This window comes from Canis aureus, chromosome 19 (genome assembly GCF_053574225.1).
Source record: "Canis aureus isolate CA01 chromosome 19, VMU_Caureus_v.1.0, whole genome shotgun sequence".
NCBI lineage: Eukaryota > Metazoa > Chordata > Mammalia > Carnivora > Canidae > Canis > Canis aureus.
The window spans coordinates 50,120,874-50,146,615 of record NC_135629.1 but is presented as its reverse complement, the minus strand read 5'-3'; the positions used below and the strand labels follow the sequence as shown (position 1 = coordinate 50,146,615).

The 25,742-nt window shown below is 46.7% G+C and overlaps 1 protein-coding gene across 4 annotated transcripts in view; it reads right to left on the bottom strand.

Moving 5' to 3' along the window:
• CACNA1A (calcium voltage-gated channel subunit alpha1 A) overlaps positions 1 to 25,742 on the bottom strand; it is a 214,563-nt gene that overhangs the window by 89,937 nt on the left and 98,884 nt on the right. For all 4 annotated transcript variants that reach the window (XM_077859712.1, XM_077859713.1, XM_077859714.1 and 1 more), the window contains exons 6-10: positions 24,113 to 24,306; positions 9,014 to 9,117; positions 7,760 to 7,875; positions 6,584 to 6,640; positions 5,448 to 5,537 (exon numbers count right to left, since the gene is read on the bottom strand). In XM_077859712.1, coding sequence (XP_077715838.1) covers positions 5,448 to 5,537; positions 6,584 to 6,640; positions 7,760 to 7,875; positions 9,014 to 9,117; positions 24,113 to 24,306 — 561 coding nt within the window. The remainder of the gene's footprint in view (positions 1 to 5,447; positions 5,538 to 6,583; positions 6,641 to 7,759; positions 7,876 to 9,013; positions 9,118 to 24,112; positions 24,307 to 25,742) is intronic.

The following is a 25,742-nucleotide window of genomic DNA, read 5'->3' as shown; positions in this document are numbered from 1 at the left end:
GATAATCTTCTACTGTAACTCCAACAACTGCAATGAAGAGCCAGCTCACGTAGCCACTTATGGAGCAAGTCTTTCCTAATCACTGGCCCGGAGACACATCCCACAACAAGCCCAGCATTCATGGGGAAGGGAAAGGGAGTAAGTGTTAACTGAACACCTTCTACATACTAGGCCCCTATTAGCTGTGTACTGTCATCTGTGTTGTATTTCACGTTCCACCTTAACCCACACTCCCTTTTTCTGTCCATTCTTATCTTGAATTTTTCTCTGTAGCCTGGAATGGTAATTGCAGGTAACCTTTAGGTCTTAAAAATATTTTAATAAGAGATTTTATGAAACCCAACAGGACCAAAACATTATCATTTTAACATAGCATCAGTATAGAAATATGTTAAAGAGATTATTTTACACTCTTTTTTTTTTTTTTTTTGGTACTGGGACTTCCAAACCTGATGTGTTAGAATGAAGCACTTCTTGGTTCACACCAGCTATATTCAAGGCATCAGGAGCCTCAGGTGGCCAGTAGCAGTCTAGAATGTTCTCTCATGAGGATGGTAGTCTGTCACCACCAAGGTTTAATCTGGGGGTTTTGGGGGCAATTTACATGTCCTTAAAATTCTCTGTAAATGGAAACAGGTCCTGCCTAAGTGGTGGGTTGCACTGTGTCCCTCAGAGACATGTGCTGAAGTCCTAATGCCTGGTCCTCATGAACGTGACCTTACGTGGAATTAGGGTCTTTGCGGATGTAATCAAGTTAAGGTGAGGTCACACTTGATTAGGATGGGTTCTAAATCTCATGACTGGTCCTTATAAGAAGAGCAGGGCCACAGAGGTGCACAGGAAGACCATGTGGCCACAGAGGCAGAGATAGGTGTGATGCCCACAGAAGTCGAGGCTCACCAAACACCCCCAGAAGCCTCAAGAGGCAGGGAACGGACTCTCCCCTGAAGCCTTCAGAGGCAGCAAGGCCCTGCTGATACCTTGATTTTAGTTTGGGCCTCTGGCCTCCAGAACTGTGAGAAAATAGATTTCTGTTGTTTTAAGCCACACTGTTTGTTGGTACTCTGTTACAACAGCCCACATGGGAGCTTGCACCATTAAAATAATCTAAAATGGAATCTGATTTTCCTAAGAAACTGGTGTTGTGATGGCAGCTTCCATTCATGACTCAACATTTCCTATCAACGACTCAAGTTCCACACTTCAGCATTAGTGTTTGTCAACTGTAGAAGAGACTGCTTTATAATGTGTTTATCAGCTGATTTGATAGTGCAGAAGAGACCCATCACACAAGACTCTGCTCACTGTGGTATGGAATTGTGGCAAATGCCACATGGCTCCTGCCTTATTTTGAATTATTTCCAGAAATAAAGGTAAAGCTATTTCTTGGTCAGAACTGAAATTCCAGAGGTCTCCTTTGCGGTGGTTTAGGAAACCGCTGTGCATTTTTGAGCTACCAGGCAAAGGAGCTAGATTTTGGTGGGTTGGCGTATAGCAAAACTGGTCCCAGGAGACCAAGTCACTGGCTTGTGTTTGGGATCCATTTAGATAGACGAAAGCCACCTGCTTTGTCAACAGAAATGCCATGGGACAGCCACAGCTCTTAATCTGACCTCTTCCTACTCTGGCTTCTTGTCCTTCCCCTTATCACACACTTATCAAATGGCAGCCTTGAACTGCCTTCTCCAAGGAACAAGGTTTCTTATGTCAGCCACAAATTCAAGAGTGAGGTGTCCCACAGACAAACTGTCCCTGAGTATCTCTCATGGCTTCTTGGATCGCCCCCCTATTATGGACTAAACTGCATCTCCCAAGTTCATATGCTGGACTTTTAATCCCCAGACTTCAGAATGGGAGTGTGTTTGGAGATAGGGTCTTTAAAGAGGTAATTAAACTAAGGTCCTATGGGTGGGCCTTAATCCAATATGACTGGGGTTCTTATAGGAAGAGATTAGGACAGAGATACATCCAGAAGGAAGACCACATGAAGACACAGGGAGGAGACAGCCGCTACCAGCCTAGGAGGAAGGCCTCAGAAGCAACCATCCCTGCCGATACCTTAGATTTAGGAATGTCAGCCTCCAGAACGGTGAAAACTTAGATTTCTATTGTTAAGCCCCCTAGTCTGTGCTATTGTATTATGACAGCCTCATAAACAGATTTACGCTCCCCATTCTGCATAAAGTCCAGTTTAAAAATGCCTCCTTCATGAAGCTTTCTCTGCTTTCCTTACCAAATTCCTCCCTGCCCGTACAGCCATTAGATTCCTTACAATTAGTCTCTGTTGCTTTTAAGTTAACTTAAACTTACCTAGTTACTTTTCTGATTTGAAAAGTAATACCTATCACTAATTTGTACATTTTAGAAAAATGTCACATAGAAAGTGAAAATCCTTGCAAGTCTTCAATTTCCAGATTTTTAAGCTACTCTTATACTTAATATTGTCCTTTTTTTTTTTTAAAAAAAAGGTTTTACTTACTTATTTGAGAGAGAGCAGAGCAAGTGAGAGAGAGAGAGAGGGTACACAAGTGGTGGGGAGGGGCAGAGGGAGAGGGAGAAGCAGACTTCCCATTGACCAGGGAGTCTGATGCAGGCAGGGCTCAGTCCCAGGACCCTGAGTTCATGACCTGAGCCAAAGGCAGATGCTTAACTGACCAAGCCATCTAGGCATCCCCTTAATATTGTTCTTAAAACCATATCATACATTTTCTATAATGCTATGCAACTTGCTTTTTTTCACCAAGAAATCAATTTCAAACATCTTTTCATGCCAGTGGCAGCCCTGTTCTTTTTCCTGGCTGCATCACAGTCCAATGTGTACAAATACTGTAATTTCTTTGGTCATCTCCCCATTTCCGGGCACGTGGCTTGTTTCTTGTTTTCACTATTTTAAAACATATTTTAATTTTAGGTAAGCTCTAACGCCCAACATGGAGCTCAAACTCATGATCCTGAGATCAAGAATTGCACACTCCACTGACTGAGCCAGCCACATGGTCCTGGTTTTCACTTTTTTGAACACCAGAAACAATGCTGTTGAGAAGAGGTATAGACCTTTTGTGCACATGGAAGAAATGTTTTTGAAGTGGAAATGCTAGGTCAAACAATATAAACATCTATAATTAAATAATACCACGCCATATATTGGAACACTGCAAATTACACTCCTGCCAATAGCATATGACAATGCTCATTTCCCGACATCCTTGCCAATACTGGGTATTATCACTCTGCCATCTTTTCTAGAGTGACTGACAAAAAATAATCTGTCAATTAAGAGCAGGCACCTAATCTTATCCATAAAGGACATCCTGACTTAAGTATGCCAATTTTTTTCAGCACCTGGTAGTAAATACATGTAGTATGAACAGAAAATGTTTGCCTATCAAAATATAACAAGATATTTTTTTAAAATGGAAGCAACATAATTGGGAAAATGTATGGGCCAGACAGAACAGATCAGATACACAGAGCACTGACTCCCATTCTTGAACTTGCTGGAAGGAGGTAAACAGATGTATCCACAAATTGAAATAGGACTAGTCCATCATTATAAGGAAAAGAGTGTTTTGGCTAGAAATTAAAAATGCAAATTAAAATAAGCTTTAAGGTATCATTACAGACCTATTTCACTAGGAAAAGAAATTAAATGGGAAATAGGCAGTGGCCGGGGTGGGGGATCTGTGATCGTATGAGTACTTGGCAGGTTTATAAATGGGTTCAGTGCTTTGGAAACTCAGAATGGCTCTGTGAATAATGAGTTGAAAAGCTGTTAATATCTTTGATCCTGTAATTATCCCCAAGGAAACACGCCCAAAGGGTGGGGGGAGTCATTGTACATCAATGTTCACAGCAGTACTCCTCGTTGGGGCAAAAATTGGAAACAACTCCATATGACAGAGCCATGGCCAAGTAAACCTCCGCGTTGCCACCCTTATGAAGAATGGGACTGCGATGGGAATGATCTTGAAACCTAGCATCCAGGTCAAAAACTAGAGTGGAGTAAAAACAGCAAAGTATAGAATAGTTGATGTCTGTGCATTAGAACCATGTATATATGTTAAATTCCCTTCTCCCTTTCCTTCTGTTTTTTTTTGGGGGGGACAGGAATAGGGGGAGAGAGAATATATTTTTAAAAGATCTAATTATTTAACTATTTTTTGAGATTTTATTTATTTATTCATAAAGGGGGGGGGGCAGAGACATAGGGAGAGGGAGAAGCAGGCTCCATGCAGGGATCCTGATGTGGGACTCAATCCCAGGACCCCAGGATCATGACGATCTGAGCTAAAGGCAGATGCTCAACCACTGAGTCACTCAGGTGCTCCCCAGAGAGAGAGAGAGAATCTTAAGTAGGCTCCATGCTCAGCATGGAACTTGATATGGGGCTTGATCTCATGACCCTGAGATCATGACCTGAGCTGAAATCAAGAGTTAGACACTCAACAAACTGAGCCACCCAGGAGCCCCTGAAGATTTTGTTTTTAAGTCATCTCTGCACCCAGTGTGGGGCTCAAACCCACAACCCTGACATCAAGAGATGCATGCTCTAGTGACTGAGCCCCCCAGGGTCCCCCCCTCACCTTCTTGTTTCTCTGCCTTTAGTTTTTCCTTCCTTCTCTCTCTTTCTCCCTCTCTCCCTCCTCTGCCCCTCCCTCCTCCAACCACACAGTTTAAATTCTTTCTCCCCTCAGAGGCATGCGTTATTTCCCCGGCCAGGATGCACTCCCATTTTCATTACTGGAATGTCTAAAATACCCCTTTCAAAAAATTATATGTTCTCCTGGGAGAAGGTCAAGAGCAACACAGTCTCAATCAGGAGGAGTGAGCAGGGGGAGGGTAAATGTTCTCTGCCCCTCAAACTCTGCCCTTTGCAATAACCAACAGCAACAGACCAACAGCCTTCTACATGGTTCTCTCCACTTTCACTGCCATAGCGAACTCCTACCAATCCTTCAGTTCTCAGCTCCAGTGTCACCTCCTCTGAGAAGGCTTCCCTGACCACACCCCACTCTTCCAGAGCAGGCTAAACCCAGGGTGACTCCTCTGCAGCGCCATTTATCACAACAGGCTTATTTCGGTAATTATCTGTTTAACATCTGTGTCCTGCACTCAACTGCGAACTCCACATGGGTAGGGATTTGGTTCCTGCCTTGTTCACAACAGCAGCCCCTCCATAAGTACTAATGAATCCTAATATCATGATTGTGAGCTCGTTCTCTGCTGGACGCCCTTCTAAATGCTTAAAGCGGATTATTTAGTTTAAGCTTTCACAGTGGGGTTAGGAGAGGGGCACTGCTGTTACTCCCATCTGCCCCAGGACACACAGGTGGTCAGGGGCAGGGCAGGGACCCAAATCCAGGTAATGAGGGTCCCAAACCTTTCAGCTGTCATCTGTTGCACGATCAGCGAGAGCTGGGTGCCAGGCTGTGGCAGGAGGGACTCACCCACGGAGGCGATGTCGGCCAGCTGATCCTCAGCCTCCTCGGGGTTGAGCAGGTCTGTCTTGCTTTTCTTTATGGTGGCTCTCCGCAGAGCTCCAACAATGGAAACATGGCAAGAGAAAAAGACGTTACCCTTTTTGAGACAGGAACCTTACCTTGGTGCCAGGACTTGCTAAATATTGTTGGGTTGACCCTCATGGTGATCTGGTTTGGTGGGAAGTTGAGTACGTCCATTTGGCAGACATGGAGATCGAGGCTCAGGGAGGTTACGTGACTTTGTCACAGGAGTAAAGATGAGAATTGAGTCCTGTTTGGTCTCTAAGTCTGGGCTCCCAGTCACCCTCTCCCCTCTGGGGTGCCTGGGACTGGACATACAGTGATGCCTATGAAAGCAGCCTACCCTTGACCTTTAGCCCACTTGCTAGGCAGGCTGGGACTGTTGACGCCTTCCCTCAATATTTAGGTTCTACTCCTCCCCCCACGAGCTCTCCAGGGGACAGCGAGTTCAGGCACACATTTTCAACAAAATGATTTAGATACCCCCTTGGGTCATCTCTTCCGCTCCCCCAAAATAGTAAAATCTGATTTGTAACCTACTGAGATAAAGCCCCAGCTCCTTTACTTCCTTCTCAATCTCAGTATTTTTCAATCCAAAGTCTGCTCTGTCTAGCCAAACCTCTACCAGGTGAGACAACTGTCCTGAATAGTGAGCTGGACTCTTGGTTATTGACTTATTTAGTGAACACAGAGGGTGTTGACCCTGAGCCAGGCATTGTTGTAGACTTTCTATCTGCGAGCATTAATGCAATCCCCATCAACCATCCAGTGAGGTAGGTATTATTACTGTCATGCCCATTTTATGGATGAGGAAGACTGAAGCACATGGTTAAAGCAGAAAGGGCAGGTCAGAAAATGATGTAAAGCCTGCGCTGAGGTCCTGAAGTCCCCCAAAGGAGCAAATTGGCGCCGTGCCTATATCTTCCTGACCCTGGCCTGATCTCGTGTTTGTTCTTGTTGTCACCTGGGCTCTGAACATCCATCCCCTGGAGGCCCCTTAGAACCAAACAGTCTGTTCTCCCAGCACCAGCTGCTGCAGTCTCCCCTGGGATCTACCCTTGAGCCAGGTTCAGAGCAGTTACCATCAAAGGGATGCCTCTGCTCCCCGTCGGTTTCATCCTCGGCGAGGATCACCTCTTCTGAGGAGGAAGAGCACATAGTTAAGCTCCAGCGTCTGCACACCTCTCCTGGGCTGGGTTCCCTTGGATCAGGATTGAGAAGGGTCGGCCCAGCCCTCTTCACTCTCCTCTTGCTTATTGGGGCAGCTCAACCAGCCAGAAATGTGCTGCTCTGTTCTTCCTGACTCCCAGCCTCACTTGAGCAACAGTGTAAGAGCCAACACTACTTCCATCTCCCTCAAAATAAAACCCAGCCTCCTTACCATGACCTGTAAGGCCTTGCCTGATTCGGCTCCTGTCTTCTTCTGGTCCTTGCTTCTTCCCACTTAACCCTGCACATATTCTGCTCCAGCTACACTGGCTTCCTTGCTCTGCTTCATGACTCATGCCACTCCCACCTCAGGGCCTTTGCACTTGCTATTCCCTCTGCTCCAGAGCCCCCTTTGCCAGATATCCACAAGGTTTCTTGGATCTGCTCTGATGTCACCTCCTTAGAGAGACCCTCTCTGACCACCCCCACCTCCTCCAACTGCCTTCCACTCCCGACCCTGCTTCATTTTTCTTTTCAGCACTGGGGAGTACTCAACATTATATGTACTTGTTTCCTGTCTCTCTTACTAGAACATTGGAGCCCTGAGATGAGGATCTGGTCTTTTGTTCACTGCCATCTTCTCAGTGCCTATAACATTGCATGACACACAATGGGTGCTCCATAAGCATCTACTGAATGGTTGAACCAATAAACATGTGCCTACTGTGTGTCGGGCATTGCTCTTTCTCAGTGGCTTAGCTTGGGTGATCTTACTGCATACCCGCAGCCCTGCAAGATAGATGCTATCATCTCCGTTTAGCAAGGAAACTACAACTCAGGGAAGTAAGCTTCGCTGCTAGAAGGTGGCAGGGCTGGGATGCAAACCAAAGTTCCTCAGCCATTGTGTGACATCCTATCCTGGTGTCACCCCAAAAGTTTCCCTACCCTGATCCAGATTCCTGCTGCTTCAAAGCAGGGCCACCCGGCCAGGTCCTCTTTCTCCCTTGATCAGAGCCCTCACCTCACCCACCCACAAGCTGCATGCAGGACTCTGTGTGCTCCGAGGCCTGGGATCATGGTTCCCAGGTCTCAAGACCAAAGGGCCTCACCTGCTTTTGAGATCCACTCCATGTACCCATTGAGTTCTCGTTCGATCTGCTGCTGCCGCCTGAGCTTCAGAAAAGCCCGCCGGTTCTCCACCCGCTCCCTTTCTTTGGCAAACTCCCTGCAGAAGCAGGAAAGAGCCAGGTCTGGCTGTTGTAGACATTTTAGGGACTGTGTGCATGCGTGCGTGCATGCGTGTGTGTGTATCTGGGTGTGTGTGTGTGTGTCCAGAAATACCTGGAGGGCAGGCAGTGGACTTTAACACAAGGAATCAGGTCTCCTGGGAGATCAGAACACCAGAAAGGTTGGGGGTATTTCTGCCAACTTCCCACCTTATCCAACAGCTACACCCAGCTAGAGGAAAAAAGTAAAGCCACAAGACCATGCCATGCCAACTGCCGCTGGCTGCGTAGACCATTCTAATTCTCTGCACTCCTGAGTGAAGGATATTTTCATGCCTCTTTAAGTTAGGCCAATGAGACATAAGCTGAAGATTTCTGAAGCAGCCTCCTTTCCCTGGTATATGCCCTTCCCCTTCCCGTTTCCCTCCCTCCTCTTTGTGTTTGGGATGTGCAGTGGCTCCCTTGTGAGCGTGAGGTAGCCATCTTAAAACCACGAGGCATCCACTGAAAGCCTCTGCCTGGTAAGGTCATCAGAGTAAAAAGCTAGAAGGAACTGGGGTCCCTGATGGCACCGTGGAGTCACTATTCCAGTCCCCAGACTTTTTGTGACAAGAAAAATAAAACCTATTTATGATTAAGCCCTTCATACCCACACCCAATCTTGGGGGTAAGGGATAACGTGTGCCACAAAAATGCATGTTTGATTGTATACTGAAATATACAGTATATTTGGAAAATAGGGGAAGGGGGAACCCAATCTTTTAGTTTTTTAAAAAAATGTAAATTATAGAAAGTAAAGCTCTATAGAAGGTTCTTGTGTGGTAGGCTGTGGGTTGGGAAAGACTTGAATGAGAGGCCTGCATTGGAAAGAAGCTCCTCTTTCCTGGGGTAGAGGTTCCTCAATGCCAGGGGTGCACTGTTGTTATGAGTTGAGGTCCACCATGAGTCCTTGCACTGGGTGCTCTCAGCAGTGCACAACTTCTGCACCTGTACCTGATTTGCTAATAACTTTCTGGCTAACCCGAGACAAAGGAAGGCCTATTCGCTGCCTGGAGAATAAAAACAAAGGTTTGATGGCCTCTTTATGGTCAGAAGATGGTGAAGGGGAGTGGGATGGGGAGGGTAGCAGAGACTTACCCTGACAGCACACCCAGCACGAGGTTCAGCATAAAAAAGGAGCCAATGATGATGAGGGGGATGAAGTACAACCAGTTCCAAGTGTTCCCTGAGGCATCGTTGCTCTGCGGGAGGTGAGGAGGGAAAGCAGGTGAGTGTTTATGGGATTTAGGAATGATCTGACAGGTGGGAGAAGGGGGAGCTCTGCCTTCAAACGTCCTTGTCCCATAGTGTCCTAGAGCTCTGGGAGCCCAGACAGGGAAATGAAACACAGGATCAATTAGTGGGGAAAACCTCAGAGGTACCATTAGAAGGACAGATATAGCCCTTACAGGACCCAGGAACCAGGATGAAACTCAAGAGAATATTCCAGACCAAACTCCAGGTAAAAAGAAGGGGAAAAAAAGCCTATTCAAAATGTAGAAATGATCCCCTGGTTCCTTCCTTCTCCCCAACATAGTCATACTCCTCCCTTAGAGGAGGTACATGAAGGTAGGGTCTGACTGTCAGGTTAAATCACCAAGGCAGATGGCAGGGGTGTGAGCCTTTTCCTCAGATGTCTCCCTCCTCTGTACTCTGCAGCCTCAAGATGAACCAAAAAAGAAAAAAAAAAAAGATATCCAGAAATGTCCGGCTCAGTTTTCAAGGGGCAGGGGAGATGTCCACAAGTCAAATATTCCCCTCTGGGAGAGCAGAACTCTGTGCCAGGAAAGAAGTAAGAAGAAGGGATGAAAATCAAGAAGAAAGAGAGAAAGAAAGAGAGAAATATAAAAACGAGTGCTTATGGAGTACTTACTCGTGCCAGATGTTCTACGTACATTAGCTATGTTACCTTACTCATTTAATCCTCTTGATGACCCTATTTTATCCCTTTATGCCCATTTTACAACTGGAGAAACTGAAGCCCAGAAAGACAAGTGTCAGACCAAGGTCACAGTGCCAGTTGGTGGCAAATATGGGATTGGAACCAGGGAGTGGGGGCCCAGAGCCCATGGACTTCACCTCTACATTGGGGAAGCCCTGGAGTCAGCAGCTGGAGCAGAGGGAGCCTTATGGTGGCTCCTCAGCTCTGGGGCATCTGCAGAACGTGAGCCCCCTCACCCCAGCGTGGCTTTAAAAGCTCACCTTTAGAAGCACATATGATGCTGATAGACTGATACTACCATGTGTTGGGGGGTCTGTGGAGTAGCTAGAACACCTACATGCTGCCTGTGGGGGAGTAACACAGTGTATGAGTGCTCTGCACCTGGTATAACAAAGAATCACAACATGGGGCCTTAGAACAACACAAATTTAATGTTTCCATAGTTCTTGGAGGCCATGATCAGAGGTTCATGATCAGAGTGTCCACAGCTGGTTCCTTCTGGAGCCTCTGAGACAGAAATCTGTCCCATGCCTCTCCACTGGTGTCTGGGGGTTCATTGACAATCTTTGGAGGTTCCTTGGCTTGTAGAGGCATGAGCCTGGTCTCCACTTTCATCTTCTCATGACATTCTGCTGTGTACATGTCTGTTTCTCTGTCCAAATTCCTTCCCCCCTTTTAAGGATGTCAGTCATATTGGGTTAGGGCCCACTGTGACGACCTCACTTTCCACAATGATCCCATTTCCGATTAAGGTCACATTTTTCAGGTACTGGGCGTTAGGACTTATGTGTATGATTTGGGGATGGGAGGACACAATTTAATCCTTAACACATGGTACAACCCCTTGGAAGAGGATTTGGGAACTTCTACTAAAATTAGTCATATACCTGTACTACCACCCAGAAAAATTCCACTCCTGAGTCTTGGAGAGCTGTCCCACAGGAACAGGAACCTGTGTATGCACAAGATGGTTCACAGTGGTGCATACACTGTAATAGCCCTAAATTAGAAATGACTGAATCCTCAACATTGAGAGAGGATAAATCAATGGAATACCATGTAATGAATGACTGCCACTTGTCATGCAAAACCTCACAGAGTTAGTGTCAAGCAAAGGGAACCAGACAGGGAAGAACATATACATGAGATTCCATTTGTACAAAATGCAAAAGCAGGCAAACTAGTCAATCATGATTGAAGTCCTGATGGGGTACCCTTTGGGGAAGGGGCACATGGGGGCTTCCAGGGCTGAGAAGGTTCTGTTTCCTGATCTGGGTGCTGGTCACACGAGTGTGTCCAGTTTGTGAAAATCCATCAAGCTCCTTTACTTCAATTTTTAAACTTTTTTTTTGGGGGGGGTCAACTTTACCTTAAGACGGAAGGCAAGTAACTCCTGGTACAACATGCATGACTCTTGAGGACTCTATGCTGAGTGAAATAAGCCAGTCATAAAAAGACAAATACTGGGAGTACCTGGGTGGCTCAGTTGGTGACGCATCTGTCTTTGGCTCAGGTCAATCCCCTCAGGGTCCTGGGATTGAGCCCTGTGTCAGGCTCCCTGCTCAGTGGAGCCTGCTCTCCCTCTTCCTCTGCTCCTCTCCCTCTGCCTGCCATCACCCCACTTGTGCTCTCTTGTGCATTCTCTCTTTCAAAAGAGACATAAGTTCTTAAAAAAAAAAAAGACAAATGCTTTATGACCCTACTTCTGTGAGGTCCCTACAGGAGTCAGTCACAAAGACAAGAAGTAGATGGTGGGCACAGGGGCTAGGAGAGGGGCAGGGGGTCAGTGTTCAGAGGGGACAGTCTCAGCATGTAAGACCTAATGAGTTCTGGAGATGGGTGGTGAAGATGGCTGCACAGCAATGAGAATGTACTTAATGCCACAGAACTGGACACTTAAAAATGGTCAAGATGGTAAAGTTTATGTTGTGTAAATTTTCCACAATTAAAAAAAAAAAAAGGAAAACAGTAAATGAACAAAGTCAACTTTCATCCTGGACACAGACAGGTTCTGGGGACAATTAACATGTCAGGGCTCCTAGCTCATGTTCTTCCAACAAACACCCAAGGTTCTGATGCTCTGCTTCTAGAAGGTTCTGGAAGAAAGAATGGAATCAGCAGAACAGGGCTGGACAGAAGGCAGGACTGGCTTTGTGCTTTTCTTTTCCAGTGCTGCAGCAGCTGAGGATTCTCATGCCTATTTCTTAGGCTAAATATAGTCCAGGGAGAGAAAGCCTGCACCAGCCAACACGAGAAAAAGTCTAGGCCATCTCGGGAAACAGGTTTGGGATGGGGACAGAGCAGTGGGTGCAGGGAGAGAGGCAGGATGGAACAGGGAGAAACAGGAGAGGCCCTTCCATCTCAGATGCTGCCCACACCCCAGCTCCCCAACAGGCTTAGGACCCTCTGGCCCATGACACGCTGCCCAGCATAATGCCAGACATGCCCAGTGCCAGGCACTCACCCTACCTGAGCTCAGTTAATCCTCTTACGTACCCCAAAAGGTGCCATATAATCCTTCCCATCCTCCTGGGAGGGTAAAGAGAGGTAAGGTTCCATGCTCAATGACTGTTCTGGGTTGCACTGTGACCCCCTCAAAAGATGTTGTGAAGTCATAACCCCAGTACCTAGGAATGTGACTTTACTTGGAAATGGGGTCCCTGTAGTTGCCATCAAGTTAAGGTGAGGTTGTGATGGGGAGGACCCTCATACAATATGACTGGTGTCCTTTTAAAGAGGAAAACACCAGGTGGAGACAGGGACACACAGGGGAGAGGATGGCCACATGACTACGGAGGCAGAGGGTGGAGGGTAGCCAAGGAATGCCAAGGGTGGACAGCTACCAGCAGAAGCCAGGAAGAGGTGAGGAAGGATTCTACCCAGACTCTCAGAGGGAGTACAGCTCTGCTGACATCTTAGTCTCAGACTTCTAGCTTCTATGTGATGACAGCCATAGAAAGCAAATATAGTCCCTGAGCTACTAAATGGCAGAGGTACCCCACCCCCCAATGCCCCTGTCACTCTGCCCCGGATAACTATGCTCCAGTCACATGGGCTCCTTTCAGCTCCTCAGAAGCATCAGGCACAGTCCCACCTCAGGATCTTTGACCTTGCTGCTCCCACTGCCTAGAAGGTTTTTCCCCCAGATTCCTACACGGCTCCCCCTTTATTCTCCTTCAGGTCTTTGCTCAAATGCCACCTTCCCTGGGAGGTTTTCCTTTCTTTTTTTAAAAAAGATTTTATTTATTTATTCATGAGATACAGAGAGAGGCAGAGACATAGGCAGAGGGAAATGTAGGCTCCCTGCGGGGAGCCTGATGTGGGACTTGATCCCAGGACGCTGGGATCAGGATCTGAGCCAAAGACAGACGCTCAACCACTGGGCCATCCAGGCATGCCTGGGAGGTCTTCCTTGATGGTCCTTCATTTCTAATCCCATTTCCTGCTCCATCTTTTCACTTAGCACTTCCCCCTCTCTACACTTTACCTATTTCTCCTGCTCACTGTCCATCTCCCTAGCTGGAAGGTCGGTTCCACAGGGAGCAAGGGCACTGTGCTTTTTTGTTGTTGTTCACTGCTATATTCCCTAGCACAATGCCAGGCATGCAAAGCAGTGCTCAATAAATGTAGAATGACTAAATGAGAGGTGGGTCCAAGTTCCCCACATGGCCCACATCCTCACTTACCTCCCTCACCTCCCTTTGTCTACTTTTCTCCCTGGGACTGAGGGAGATCTTGTTCTCCTTCCAATCTGTCCTGAATCATTCAATTCCATGTTCTGGAGCCAACTTATGGAGAAGCGGGCAGAGGGGTGGGTGCAGTTTTTGATTAAGAGGTGGGCTTCCCCTGGGGTCTGCTTGGGAGCAAAATGGAAACTGTTTCCCCAGAAGAATGGCTGGAGCTGCCATGGGTATTCTGACAGCAGAGAATGTGAGGAGCTCACACGTCCCCTCCTGGGTCTGACTTCCTTTGGCTGTTCAGGTAAAGGGCGGGTGTGTGTGCACAAGTCTGTGTCTGGGGAAATGAAGGAGGATGGAAATTTGCTCACCTGTCATGATCAGTAATACTGAAAAGGACATGCTCGTGAAAGCCCTGTCTTTTTTCCAAAGGCTCAAAGAGTTCGGAACACTATTTCTTATTAGTGCTGTCACTAAACATTTCTGGTGATATGGTGGGATGGCCCCATCCTGGTGCCCCCCATGGTTGGCTGAGGGCCACATGATCGTGCTGGCCAGTAAGAATTGAGTAGAGACAGCTGCACCACTTTTGGACCAGAGCACTGAACTGTCAATGTGGGACCCTCAGGGCTCTCTTGCCTCTTGGAACAGCAAGTGGCAATGTCCTAGCTGCTCTATTAGCTGGATCCCAAGTGACTATGGTGAGCACAGCCCCGTCTCCCCCACTGCCAATCTGCACTGGTTTGTAGTGTGAGCAAGAAAAGAGGTTTGTTGTTAATGTCACAGAGACTTTGGGGGATGCTTGTTACTGCAGCATCACATAGTTTTCCTGGCTGGTACACCCTGATATCTCCTTGGTTTGCTCCTTCACCTCCTTCAGGTCTTTCTCAAATGCCACTTTCTAATCCTTCTATGGATCTCATGAGGCAGGTGGGGAAAAAGAATGTCTCCGGTTATGTCTGATGGAGAAATTGGTACACCAAAAGGTAAAGTTCAGGATTATAATGTGCTAATTGTTTCTGTTCTCTGAGTCTCTGCCTGGAGCCCAGTGTCCCCTTGATCTCAGTGTGGTTGATTCCTCCTCCTCACTCAGCCTTCAGCTCCACTGTGCCCTGCTCAGAGAAGCCTTTCCAGCCCACCCAACCCAAAGGACTAGCCCCTTCCTCCAGCACTGTCAGACATGCATTCTCTTCCCGGCATGCTTTGTTTTCTGAATCATCTTGTCGATTTATACATTTGCTTATTTGTGGATTGTCCTTGCTCCCAAAAACGTCACCTCCCCAGTGCCCAGAACGGCACCTGGCGTACAATAGGTACTTACTAAGCATTGGTGACATAACGCATGCACATAATCCTGAGGTCCCTGGGAGTGGATTGTTTAAATAACATCAGGGACAGGGACGCCTGTGTGGCTCAGTTGGTTAAGTATCTGACTCTAGATTTCAGCTCAGGTCATGATCTCAGGGTCCTGAGATGGAGCCCTACACTGGGCTCTGCGCACCATGGGAAGTCTTGAGATTCTCTCTCTCCCTCTCTCTCTGCTCCTCCTCCTCAATAAATAAATCCATCTTTAAAAAAATAATATCAAGGACAGGAGACTATCTCAGGTCCAAATGATCAGGCTGTTTCCCTGGGAATGAAGAGGCAGGAAAGACAACCACTGTCACTTCAGTAGAGCAGTTTTGAGCCAACAAAATACCCCTTGATCCCCACAATTTCCATACCCAGTGCATGGAGGAAATAGGCTGAGGAAAGCAACATGACTTGCCAGCTTGCACAGGGTGTGGATGGCACAGCTAGGGCTAGAACCATCCTTCTGGCTTACAACATAGAGATTTTTCCCTGTATTTCACCTCTTTGCTACACTTACATAGTATTTAATATTTATAATGGTTGGCCCGTGAGAGCCTTAAAGGAGATACTGATTCTCCCAGCACTGTCGGTGCCTAGTTGTGGTGCCTGGCGCTTAGCAAGCGTTCAATAAATACTCATCAAACAAATTAATGGCTGAGTCCCAGTAAAATTCTTAAGTGCCTTCTGTTTTATGGTTTATTTTCCTCTAATTTTTTGAGCATGGTTCATTCAGAAAAAAAAAAAAGATGTTAAAAAAAAAAACTCAGCTCAGGAGAACACCCAATTCCCCAGCATACTGAATAAAAATGGTGTGGGTTTGACTGTGAAAGAAAAGGTCCCACAGTGGCTGTGAGGAAGGTCGTATATCTCAGTTTATTCCCATTGTAGATCATAAAATGCCTGTTAATTATTTTTTGTCTTCCTTTCCGTACTTGCTCTCAAATTGTCCTGCTTTGGATGATAGATTATATAGCTTCCTATATGGTAAGGAAGCTTCTTATGTGGTCCTGTCACCTCCTTTTGGCCCTAAGCTCCCTTGTTTGCCCTCACTCCCCACCAGCCACGTGAGCCACCTTGCTGCTCCTTACAAATGCCAGAAACGTTCCTGCCCCAGGGCCTTCGCCCTGGCTGCCTTGTCTGCCTCCGTCTCTCTTTCCTAGCACACTTGCATGGCACCCCCCTTCACCTCCTTTAGGGCTTTTTAGAAGAACTGCAGTCTCTCACTTTGACAACCCACAACCCCTCTATTGCTTAACTTTTCTCCTTAAGCTCTCATTCCCCTCTTGCACAGGAGTCCTCAAAGTATAGCCCATGGCCTAGCCACTTATGTTTGTATGTATGGTTTTATTGATACACAGCCATACCCATTCCCTTATGTATTTTCTCTGTGGTTGCTTTTGTGTTACGACAGCAGATTGAGCCTTTTGACAGAGGCTGCATGGCTTGCCAAGCCTCAAATATTTAATATACTATCTGCCCTTTACACACACACATAAATAATCTCTTAATTATGTTGATGATCACCTGCTTCCTCCACTAAAATGTCAACTCCCCCAAATAGGGATTTTTGTCTCTTCCATTCACTGCATGTTCTGGGTGCCTGGAAGAGCACATGCACTTAGGAGGCGTTCAATGAATGTTTGTTGAATGAATGCATGATCCAAAGTCCCCCCAGTCTTTTTTTTTTAAGATTTTATTTATTTATTCATGAGAGACACAGAGAGAGATAGAGAGGCAGAGGCACAGGCAGAGGGAGAAGCAGGCTCCATTCAGGGAGCCTGATGTGGGACTCGATCCTGGGTGTCCAGGATCACGCCCTGGGCCGAAGGCAGGCGCCAAACTGCTGAGCCACCCAGGGACCCCCCCCCCAAGTCTTAATGCTTTGATATCGGCCAAAAGGAGCATCAGTGAATATAAAAGGGTTGAGGTCAAAGATCAGTTTCAACCATGAGTGACCATTTGTTAAGAGACACACATTTATAACCATCAACCAAGCACAGTTTTGCCACTTTGCTAATTGACATTAACTGAAGGGGACAAACACAGTGATAGAGGTGGGGAGGGAGAGGGAGAAAGAGAAGAGGATGGGAAGAGGAGGAGACAGAGACAGACATGACATAAGGGAAATAAAGACAGAGAGGGAGAAGGGGAAGAAGGAGAGAGTCAAACAGAGGGGAGGGGGTGGCATGATTACTTCCCGGTGCTGGGTTACGATTCTGATTTTGTCATGCTTGGCTCTAAGGCCTTGGTCTCCTCATCTGGAAGATGGGGCTAAAAATGTGTCTCGCACAAGGTTGTTTCATGGAGCGATTGACAGTGCAAAAAGACGTGTGGCACCCGGTCAATTCAGCAAATAGCAGCCAAAAATTAACTCAGGATGCCTTGGTCCCGCCAGGACTCCCCTGTTGCTCATGAAGGGTCCTGGTTAAAGACCTCAGCCTCTCCACCTACCCTCTCTGGTATCAGCCAAGAGAGGGCAGGTCCCGTCACACACACCAGCCTCCAGGCTGCTTTGGCCCAGCACAGCCCTCCTGAGTGAGCTTCCCCATGCCACCACCACCACCACCGGGGGAAAAATCCCAAGTATGGGTAACTCTATCGGGTGACAGATGTTAGCTAAACTCACACGGTGGCAATCACTGTGCAATATACGCCCAACAAAACATCATCCTGTACAACTCAAACTTGTATCTCAATAAAACAAACCCCCCCAAAAAATCTCTGAAGTCTCTAAAGGAGGCTTTTCTCTTGCTGATCTAGCTTTTCTGCCCCAGACTTTAAAGAGAATTTTAAGAAATTACTCCTTTAAAAATTAAACTGCTCTCTGGGGGCACCTGGGTGGCTCAGTTGGTTAAGCAGCTGACTTTGGCTCAGGTCATGATCTCGGGTCCTGGGATTGAGCCCTGTGTCAGGCTCCCTGCTCAGCGAGGGGTCTGCTTCTCCCTCTGCCTTTCCCTTCCCCAGCTCATGTGCGCTCTCTCTCTAATAATGTAAAATCTTAAGAAAAATCAAACTGCTCTCCCTCTCTCCTCCCCTTCCCACCTCTCTCTCACCCTCCCTTTCACCAAATCCCTTTCCTGGGGATCAGTTCAGGGCACCTGGTCCCGCCACAACCTGGCTGCCATCTTCAGGCCACACTCTCAACCTCGGACTCTTACTTGTAAAATGGTGAATAGTCATCCCTATTTATAAACCAAACTCCTGACTTTATTTGAATTTCATCAGTTTCCCCAGTAATGTCCCCTTTCTGTTCCAGGCCCCCACGCTGTATCTAGTTGTCATATCTCCTTTGGCTCCTCTGGTCTGTGATAGTTTATCAGCCTTCCCTTGTTTATCATGATCTTGGCAGTCTGGGAAAGGACTGGTCAGGTATCCTGCAGAATGCCCTCCAATCTGGGTTCGTCTGATGTTTTGCTCATGATTACACAGGGGTTATGAGGCTTGAGGAAGGAAACCAGAAGTGAGGTCCCCCGCCCATCACATCCACACAGTTACACATTCACTGGGGTGTTGACCTTGGTCACTTGCTAGGGTAGTGTTTGCTAGGTTTCCCCTATCAAATGATTCTATCTCCCCCTTCCCTACTACTCTTTGGAAGTGAGTTGCTAAGTCCAGCCCACCCTCCATGAGTGGAGAGACTCACATCCACTTCTGGAGGGGGAGTATCTTCCTATATCAGATGGAATTCTTCTGTAAGGAAGATTTTGGTTTTTTTCTTCACTTACTTTATGTAATGATAAAACAATAAAAAATGGCCATTAATTATTGCCATGTCAATCAAACCTTTGGTGTGGACTCTGTCTAGACAGGTGATGTAGATAAGAGTACCCAGCACACCGTGAACATATTGGGAAAATGTTCATTCCCCTGCCTGCCCTCTTCATCTCCTCATGTCATAATGACCCCAAATCTCTCTTTTTTTCCTCTTAAATCTATAACAAGACAAGTCTAAATATTTTTTTCTGATGATAAAAGGAAATTGTATCACTGTAGAAAAATTGATAATACAGAGAAGTATCAGGAAAATAAAGATTCCCGAACAAGAGGTCGTCTTGGTATAGTGTCTTCCAGTCTTTCTTTTCCTAACTTATATTTTCAAATGTACACACTTGAGATCAGAAGGTGCTACAGGCTAAAGGGGATCCTGGCTCCTGAGTTCATATGTGGAAGCCCCAAACCCCAGTGTGATGGTATTAGGAGACAGGCCTTTGGAATGTGATCAGGGTTGGATGGGGTCACAAGCGTGGAGTCCCCATGATGAGATTAGTGTCCTTATAATATGAGATGCCAGAGAGCTAGCCCTCTCTCTCCCCACCATGTGAGGAGGCAGCAAGAAGGTGGCTGTCCACAAGCCAGGTGGAGAGTCCTCACTGTGCTGGCCACCCTGGTCTCAGATTTCTAGCCTCTAGAACAGTGAGAAACAAATTTCTGTTGTTGAAGCCACCTGGTGTATGCTATTTTGTGATGGCAGCTGGAGCTAAGACATAAGGTTTACCTCACCTTGATTCTTTAAAAAAAAATCAATTCCCCCCACTCATCATTATACAGTGAGCAAATCCCTGCTTCCGTAAATACTCTCCCAACAGATGCTTTTTAATGACGATGTAATATTCCCTCATACGAAGTGACCAGACGGTACCAAACCAGTTGCTTCCAGTTTTGTTCTATTTTTACAAATAATGCTGAGATGCACATCCTGATATAAACCTTTGACAGCATTGCTGATTAGTTGAGGTTAGGCTTTTTCCAGAAGGCACTTATTTAACCAGGAAGCCAAACAGAAAAGAATTTTGGTACAAACCAAAATTGTGAAAACCTGGAAGGGGGCAGACCATGCCATGTAGGTGGGCTGCTGCTGCTCCCTCTGCCAAGAATCCTCCCCCACAAACAGCTGCCTTGTGCTCTCCTTCTCTGCAGAAATGTCACTTCCTCTGAGGAGCCCTCCCTGATTGCCTGACTGAGACTAGCACCACCTTGCCCCTGTGCTGCTTCTGTCCTCACAGGGCATGTCACTATGTCCCATATTATGTATTTGCTTACTGTCTCCCACTGGAGGGGCAGTTTATTATTTATCATGTTTATTGTTTGTGTCCATCTCCCCTATCAGACTGGGGATTTCTGTCTGTCTTCTTCCTGGTGGGTCCTCTCCCCTCCATCACCTGCCCACTTCCCAGCATGCACTAAGTGCTCAACAGTTAATACACGAATGGATTTCAATGATATTAAGGAACAGAAACAAGATGTTGGGATCATAAAGCACTGCCCACCCAGGAGGTGGCATCCATCTGGCATCTGTGCCCATGGATTCTAAGATACTTGGAGCAGGTGCGTCTGGACTCTCTCCCCATTCAGTGAGGCCATGCCCACAGGCCTAGGCTCTAGCACAAATACAGAGACAAAGATTCCAGACCTGTGGCTGCCGGATGGATTGAGGGGGTGTCCTAGGACAGGTCTGGGCAGGGCTGGCAGAGGCAGAACATAAGAGCAGGGTCCTAATGAATCTAGAAAAGCAACATCTCTGCTCTCACCAGCAGAAACTCAAAGAGAGCCGCCTTAGCTCCAGCCTTTGGCAATGAGAGGCTCTAGTAGCTGTAGTATGCATGTGTGTGTGTGTGTGTGTCTTAATTTGGGAAGCCCCAGATAAGGGATTCAGGTACAGTAGTTTGGGAGGTGTTATGGAATCACCTTCCTCCCCCCACAAAAGATATATTGAAATTTTAACCCTCAGGACCTCAGAATGTGACCTTATTTGGAAACCAGGTCATTACAGAGGTCATTCGTTCAGAGGAGATTATGCTGGAGTAGAGTGGACCCTAATCCAACATGACTGGTGTCTTTATAAGAAGACAACCATGTGAAGATGGGATATTCAAGTGGAGGGCAGAGAATATGTAAGCCAGGGAATGCCAAGGATTGTTGGCAGCTACCAGAAGCTGGAAGAGGCAAAGAGGGATCCTCCCCCAGGGTCTTCAGAGGGAGCCTGGCCCTGCCAGTACCTTGATAGGGGACTTCTGGCCTCCAGACTGTGAAATAATGAATGTCTGATGTTTTAGCCACCACTTTGAGGTACTTTATTATTACTCTAGGCTCACATGAAACCCAGATCAGTACTGGGGTTTCTACCCACAGGATGGCGGTGGGATGTAAGCACATGTAAAGTTCTAGAAGGCTACTCTGACTGAGTTACAGCTACCTGTGGGGTGAGGGTGGGGAATAAAGTGAGACCCCGCAGCTCGCTTCCTTAGGTGCTGCTGAAGTTTTTATGATGAAAACATCATATATGTTTCTGAAAGGAGTGCCCACCAGCGTGGAGAATTCGGCCTACAGTTTGCTGAGGACCAGGCACTGTTCTAAACACTTCACATGTACCCACCTCACTCAGTGCTCCTGCCTTGTGAGGTGGGACCGTGCTTCTGCTCATACCACACAAGAGGAAATGAGGCACAGAGAGGCCAAGTGACTTGCCCAAGGTTGCACAGCAAGGAAGTGGTGGAGTCAGAATGGGAACCTAGGCAGTCTCGTACCTGACTCTGTGCTCTCACCAATTACCCGGAGCTTGTTTCCCCCAAGACAGCTTAGCTCCAGGATGAATAGCCCTTCCAACAATGGTGCTTATGACTGGGGAATCTTCTGGAGATTTGTGGTCCTACTCATGCTTACTCTCCCACCACTAAGCACATCCTCAGTATCTTCCTCTGAACCTCTGGACAATTTCTCTGGACATCTGGCCTCATGATACACCCCTTTCCCATGTTTACAATTCTTTTAGCTTTTGCTCCTCAGTCCCATTCTCTGCTGGAGTTTCCTTACCTTCCTGGCTCCTGGCTCTGTTTCACTCCCAGCAGGGCTCATTTCCCCCTGCAGCCTCCTCTCATATCACCCTTGCAAAGTAAACACCTAGAACCCATAAAAATCCCCTAGCAAGCTTTTGCAATTGGGTGTAACCTTTTGTCCAAGCTGTTTGCAAGTGAGGTCCAAGAGAGAGACTGAGCATTTCTCAGATCTGTGATCTGTTTCTAGACATGCTATGCTCAGAGAGTCTTTATACAAATTAGAACATCATGTCTTCTTCCTACAGTCTTTACATTTGTTAAAAAACTATAATAATGGTGGACATCTATGTAGTCTACAATACAAATTACACTTCTGAGACGTGGTGGCTTGTGCAGTGTGTGACATGTACAACTGTCTATGGCACTTTTGCAGTCCACTTCCAGGCTGCACTCTCAATCCCACCCTAAAATGAGCCACTGATTAAAAGGATAGGTTTTTGTAAATCTCCCTTCACTTCCAAGGGGAAAACTTTCTTAAGAAACATAGACCTGGGGATTCCTGGGTGGCTCAGTGGTTTGGCGCCTGCCTTTGGCCCAGGGCGTGATTCTGGGGTCCTGGGATCGAGTCCCGCTCAGGCTCCCGGCATGGAGCCTGCTTCTCCCTCCTCCCATGTCTCTGCCTTTCTCTCTCTCTGTGTTTATCACAAATAAATAAATAAAATCTTAAAAAAAAAAAAAAAGAAACATAGACCTGCTTCCAGGAGGAGAGTTCAGCAACTGTGTATGCAGAAAGAAGCCTGGTATTGCTTCCCCAGCAAGCCATGCCCTGGCTCATATGGGAAGAAACTTAACTGGCAATTTTAGCACTTAGGCAGGCAGAGAGGATACCTCCATGAGTCAACAGAGTCATGTGTGTGGAGCAGCCCCAGGGGATGCTCCATGAGGTCGCTACACCTGTGGCATCCTGTATTTGATTCTGAATCCTTGACTCCACCCATCTCTAGCTGCCAAGAGGCAAATGGCTTGGGGGCCTTTCACCTGCACAGGCTGGTGAGGAAGGTGTGCTGTGTTTAGGGCAGAGAAGGCTCTAAAACCTGCACATCTAAATATCTATCAAAATTATAAATACACTTTAACCATTGACCCAGTGAACCCACTTCTGGGGAATGGACACCACCAACTCCAGCTCTATCTGCACAAGGATGAAAAGACATAAATGCAGCACTGCTCATGGCAGCTCTGAGTTCAAGGTCAGAGGATGGGGAACCATCCAAGCATTTGTCTCTGGGGAACTGATTAAATAAACCATGGCCCTCCAAATAATGGAGTGCTATGCAGCTGTACAAAAGAACGAAGACATACTCCATGTCCTGCCATGGAAAGATCTCCAGGATATGTTGTTACGTGACCAAAAAACCCCCACAGAATAGAACAGTATGTATAGAATGCCAGCCTTTGGGGTAAGAAAAAAGGATATAGATATGATTACATTTATATTTGCATAAATACTGAAATCATACACACCAAGGAGCTAAAGGGGTTGCACGTGGAGGGGGGATGGGAAACAGGATGCAAGTGGGCCAGGTGGACTGGTCTCTAATGTTTTCAAGATCTCAGACAAGAGTACTGACGGAGGCCCACATACTCTGTGTAAATATTTAAAAACTACTAAATAAAATATGCTGTATGCTTCTCCTTTGTAAACATACCTTCATAAGCACTCGGAAGGTCAGGGTGGAATTTAGAACCTAGATGTCTGCACCAGATCACGATGTAAGCAAAGCCAGCCCTGCCCCCTGGCCACTCATGATGGCCTGTCTTCTCCCCAACTCACGGCTATGTCTGGCCCAGGGGTGGGGGTGGGCTTCATGCACAGACGCATGGGCACTTCTGCTCACATGTCTAAGCTCCAGCCACATTTGTGCCAACAGACGCTCCTAGGACATGTGGTGGCACAGTTGGAGAACAGACCCACAGAAGAATCTCATGCAAGTCCACAGAATCTCGGCTTGGGCAGAAAATTCCAGAATCCTGGATAATCCAAGAGGGTGGTCCAGAAAGTGGGGTAAGTGGTGCCCGCTGCTGGTAGATGCCTCCCCTAAGCCCCATGGACTCCTCACCCTGCAGGGAAGGGCAGGGATGGCAGAGGGCCAACATTAGTCCCAGCACAGGGCCCTTCTTTTATCCATGTGGGCTTTTGAATCACATGGGCCTTTTACATATTAAAAAAATCTAAAATTATATTGAAACACTTGCACAGTGAAACGTATTTGGCATCTGTGTGCCCTCTGGATTTCCATGTCCTGAGGGGCCTCCTCTACTTAAAGTTCTGAAGACTCGCAGCTCTGTGCCCCGCCTCGCTGGCCCCACCGGCTCAGAGTCCCTCCAATGCAGCCTCAGGAATTGGCTGGTCCAGCGGGGGCTACCTCCCCCCCGAGTTTGCATCACTTACATTGTAGAGGAGGTCAGTCCACCCTTCCATGGTGATGCATTGGAAAACTGTCAGCACTGCAAATAGGATGTTGTCGAACTGAGTAATCCCATTGTTGGGCCCTTCCCAGTAGGGCTGACATTTGGTCCCATTGGGGCAGGTGCGGGCGGGTTCCTCTGTCCCACACGGAGCTGGAGACTCACCCTGAATGTCATCTGTGAAAGGGAAGGGGGACAAAAGTCAGGGGAAGGGGCTAGGAAAACCAACTCTGAGAAATAGGGGCTGTCAGGGTTCAATACTGTTGGGGGAAAAATGACTATTGAACTGAATCATCAGGCTTTTTTTTTTTTTTAAAGTACATTTTTTTCCTGTACTTTTTTTTCCGAGTACTTTTCCTGTACATTTCCTAAACTTCTAAGATGGATTCACGTTCTTTTAAGGCTACAAATGGCCCTTTGCGTGCAGCTTTAGCTATTATCTCACAAAATTTGCCATGCGTTATCATGATCACTCAAGTAAAATATTCGGTAATTTCCATTATCATTTCTTCTTTGACCCATGGATAACCAAGATGTGTTTCTTTTTTGTTTTTTTTTTTTCTTTTTTGTTTTTTAAACAAACTTTCCAGATATTTACAAAAACAGAATAGTATAGAGGCACCTGGGTGGCTCAGTCGGTTGAGTGTCTACCTCTTGATTTCAGCTCGGGTCATGATCTCAGGGTTGTGGGATCAAGTCCCATGTAGGCTCTGTGCTCAGCAGGGAGTCTGCTTTTCCCTCTCCCTCTGCTCCTCCCTTTGCATGCTCACACGTGCTCTCTCTCTCTCTCTCTCTCAAATAAATAAAATCTTAAAAAAATAGAATAATATAACAAATTCCCATGCACCTATCACCAATTTCAACACTTATCAACTCAGGGCTAATCTTGTTTCATCTGTACCCCCTCCCCACATTTGCTTTGCAGTAGAATATTTTTTTTTTTTTTTAATTTTTATTTATTTATGATAGTCACAGAGAGAGAGGCGCGCAGAGACACAGGCAGAGGGAGAAGCAGGCTCCACGCACCGGGAGCCTGATGTGGGATTCGATCCCGGGTCTCCAGGATCGCGCCCTGGGCCAAAGGCAGGCACCAAACCGCTGCGCCACCCAGGGATCCCCGCAGTAGAATATTTTTAAAGCAAATCTCAGATACCCTATCATTTCATCTGTACATTAAGAAGCATGCTTAATTTCCTAACACTTTCAGAGTTTCTGTTTGTTACCAATTTCCAGCTTAATTACACCGTTGGTCAGAGGATATGTCTTGTATAATTTAGTCTTTTAAGATCTGTTGAGATGTGCTTTATGTTCCCTAATACAGATGGTTTGGGTGAATATGCCATGCAATTTTGAGGTGATTGGGTGCAGTGTTCTCTAAACTTCCATTAGGACAAATATGTGAATCGTGTGGTGCTGTTCTTCTGTAGGCTGATTTTTCTTTTTTTTTTTCTTTACTTCTCTCATCTGTTTTTTCTCTCTCTCTGTCTCTGTCTCTTTCTTTTTTCTCTCTTTCCTCCTCTTTTCTTTTTTTTGAGATGTACTGGGCTCTGAGAGCTGTTCTGGGGGCGAGGGAGGCCAGTACACACAGTACTTACCCTTAGGCACAGGAGCTA